The 3,899-nt window shown below is 41.0% G+C and overlaps 1 protein-coding gene across 4 annotated transcripts in view; it reads right to left on the reverse strand.

Moving 5' to 3' along the window:
• SPPL2B (signal peptide peptidase like 2B) overlaps positions 1-3,899 on the reverse strand; it is a 126,127-nt gene that overhangs the window by 61,927 nt on the left and 60,301 nt on the right. For all 4 annotated transcript variants that reach the window (XM_025193057.1, XM_025193056.1, XM_025193055.1 and 1 more), the window contains 2 exons: positions 946-1,042; positions 529-645 (listed from right to left, as the gene is read on the reverse strand). In XM_025193057.1, the coding sequence (XP_025048842.1) occupies positions 529-645; positions 946-1,042 (214 nt within the window). The remainder of the gene's footprint in view (positions 1-528; positions 646-945; positions 1,043-3,899) is intronic.

Below are 3,899 nucleotides of genomic sequence, written 5' to 3' on the forward strand. Positions count from 1 at the left end.
TTTTTTAAAGCGCCAGGGTGCTGGGGCTGGGCAGAGCAGCCATTGATGGGGCTGGGAGAGCGGGCATGGGATGGGGTCTGTTTGATTTGGAGATTCAGCCAAATCAATTCAGGACAGTGATTCAAATCACCAACTGGCCGAATCCGAAGCGAATACTAGCCACTTTGCACAGGCCTACTGCCATCCTGCCACCTTTCACCCATATTATATTTGTGCTTTTAAGTTTTATTCTCTAGATGTAGCACCTTGCATTTGTCAGTATTGTGCTGTCCTATGGAAACAGGCTTAGTGGGGAAGACAGTTTAATGAGAAATGCCTCAATGAGCTCCAAATATACCACAGAAATGAAGTGCGGTATCCCTGAAAGGAATGATTGGGAATTTTCGGTTGACTAAATCCTGTAACCTCTTTTCTCTCTAAATTCTGGAGCATGTCATACTTTGAGGATATCAGCCAGTTTGTTTTACTGGGCAGAAACACAATCTTCAGTTTATATTATCTGAGGCGGGAAATAAAACATGGACTCACTGATCTTCATTTCTGAAGATTCCCCAGAGCACACTGACAGAGATACAGAATGCTGCTAGAAGCAACATCCGGACTTGTGGACGCTTGTGAAAATATGGCAAGTTGTTTTCTGGGATTCTGAAAGTAGAAAGAACATCAAACATACATTAATAGGCAAACAGTAAATAAGGAACATGTTAAATAAAGCTCTCAATATATTTTCTGGAAAACAGACTTATATTGGAAAATAATTATTGTACTCTACACAAATTGTACTGCTTTTTGTCCTCTATACAAATTACACCCCTTAAATCAACATATGTGTACATAACTCATTATATAGAGAAAGAAGTTAGATTAAACATTCACAGTAAATATTGGATTTGGACCTCAAAAGGCATATTTTCACCTTTAAAAAGTTAGGAAATTGCCATGTACCTGCATTTTCCCAATGGGAATCTTCTTACAAAAGGAGACAGGCAACTGTAGAGACCAATGGAAGCGGCCAGGCAAAAAATACCTATGATAACATAAACTGAAAGAGTAACATTAGTCAGTGGTGGTAGTATAACACACATACCTCAAAATCCTAACCACCTGTGCTGTACACATCCCGAGATTCGTACTAGAGAAAACAAGACCCCTTTAAAATATATCACAGGACATCTTCAGTGCCATCCAAAGGCATTTTTCAGGTAAATAAAAAGTGATTTGTCAGTCCAACACAAAAGTTAATGGATGTTCATATGACTAGGCAGTGGAGAGGCTACTTCTAATCGGTAAAAGCAAAACTTAGTGGGATTCTGAAATATATGCACCTGAGATCTCTTACTATTCAAATACTGAATTTCAGCTTATCATCTTGGGATGGCTGATGTGCTTTGATGGAGGAATCAAGGTCTGTGAGGTGAGGCAATATCTATTAGACTAATTTACACAGTTGGGAGAGATCGAAGACAAGCCTTTGAGTTTCAAGTGCCCTTCATTAAGTCAGAAAAAGAAAGTTACAACAATTAATTAAAAGTTACAACAATTGCTCTCACTTTAATTATATTAAACAATTGGAACACTTGAAAGAGAAATGGGCATTTATGGGTTGAGGACTGAGAAGTTAGTGGTGCAAAGATGAGAGGTGAAGCGTAATGGACCATAAAGCCACTGTCTGTTAAGTCCATGGGTTTTGTTGCCCAACAAAACGATTAATTTCTATTCCCAGCCCCATCTTCTGAAGCTATTACTTAAGTTTCCTTTTAGGAGAAAGATTGTAAGGATGGAGTGATACTTTTGTGAAAAATATTTTCACACTGGTCTCAGAGTGCAGTTATCCTTTCTTACTTTTCTGCGTATGTTCATTCTAGAAGTAGTGACTGTTTGGCTTCACCTACCTAGTTTCTGTGAGGGTATCAGAGAATCATAGACAAGTAGGGCTGAAAGGGACCTCCATAGGTCATCTAGTCCAACTCCCTCCTGAGGCAGGATCATCCCTGGATGATCTGGAACTCTGGATGAGGTACATCACATTTTGGGATAGATAGGTGTATATAGGTTCAATGTAGTGATTGTTCTGTTGGGGATTTACAGCTTTTATTTACAGCTTTTATGCTACTTTAATAATATGTAACTGTGTGGATTAAGTTATTAATGGGTAATAAGCTATATCAAGCAATATTTAACAGTCTGTCATCAAATTAGACCAAAAAATGGGGCACTTATTAGCAATATATTTCTCTGGTCATTGTGTGTATCCGTGGGCAAGGAAGGTCTTGAGCACACCCTTCCACTTGCTCCTGTTCATAGGCACTAAATCCAGAAATAAGGTGGTAAAGCTACTTTAGTGTCCTTTGTGGCTGCTCCTAATCATACTAAAGACAAAGAATTAAGAGCAATCACAGTAGGACCACCCACAGGACCAACATCACTGTCACACTTTTAGTTTTGGTGCATATTTGAGAGCAACCCTCCCCAGAATGCTGAGGGTGTAACATAGACATACCCTAATATATTCAATGGCTACAGATTTATCAGTTTTGTTCATGAATCCAATTGGTTCATTCAGCTGGGTTTTATTCATTATATAAAGAGTGGAACAAATACTGCTCTAAAACTAATTTTTAATGGTTAGCAATTGGAGCTTGTTTCTATGCTTTAAACCTTTCAAGTTTAATTTATGGCAGTCTTTTCTGAAGCAATTATAAGACTGTTCCACAGTAATTTACCGTATTAAAAATATTACAAATATGCTGATTTCTGTGTTCTATGTTTTAGCAACATTAAAATGACTAGTAGCAGAGACAAATTCTTAAAGACATCTAAATCAGATTATGGTCCTAAAGTGTTAACTAGTATATACTCTGCTTTGCAGCATGGAAACATAGGCTATGGACACACATTACATTTGTAACACAATATGTGCCACCTTTAGCACAAAAAAGTGAATCCACCAAAAAATATTCCTCTTTCAAAGAGGAACTTCTCTGTAGCACTACATTTTCTAGCACCACATGTAATGTGTGTGGACAGTTTTACATGTAGTGCGACCAGGCATGTCTCAGTCATCCTGCATCCCACCACAACTCAACTCTGAGGAGCCTGGTCTGTGATTCACACCAAACTCTATTACCCTAGGGTCAGGAAGCCAATCTTATGTCACTGTGCCCACTTGCTGCTCAGTGCAAAGGCACATCAAGGCCTCTTACCTAACCTGCTCACTGCGTCAGGTTGCACCAAAACAGCTTGCAGCACCAGTTCAGAGCATGGCACCTGCAGCCAGGACACACAAAGTCCATGCCAGCCCCTTCTTCCTCATCTCCACCAGGTGGAGGCAGGCAGAGATACTGGATTTTCTCACCATCTGGGATGAGATGGAAACACAGTGCTCAGTGAGGATAAGCCAACAAAGCCAGGCTATTTTTGAACTCATCATAGCTGAAATGGTAGTCCAGAGTCACAACTGTGATTGGGAGCACAAATGGGCCTGGGATGTTCCACTGCCTACTACAAGGAGCTGTCACACAGCCTCAAGGGAGACCATTGTGCACCAGAAGCCCCACAACACCTGTGATACCACTGTCTCTACCAAAGCTGACAAAGACTTCAGTGCTTCCCTGGAGCCGGAAGGGGAGGAAACCCTCACCTCCAGTCTACAACTGCCCCACAATGGGTGCTGGAGGAGCAGGAGTTCATGGTGTCCTATAACATGTTTTAAAGCCAAGAACTGGAGTCACAACATCACTGCCCAGAGATAACTCCAATGATGCTTTTGTCATTGTTGGAGTTATCCAAGCTTCCCGTGTCCTTGACATCACAGCAAGCCCTGGCATTGCATCTCACTGTCCTAGGCCCTCCACTTCGCATACTGTGGCTGAAGCCCCAGGTCTGTGGAGCCCCTCTCT

Source organism: Alligator sinensis, unplaced genomic scaffold, assembly GCF_000455745.1.
Source record: "Alligator sinensis unplaced genomic scaffold, ASM45574v1 scaffold189_1, whole genome shotgun sequence".
Taxonomy (NCBI): domain Eukaryota; kingdom Metazoa; phylum Chordata; order Crocodylia; family Alligatoridae; genus Alligator; species Alligator sinensis.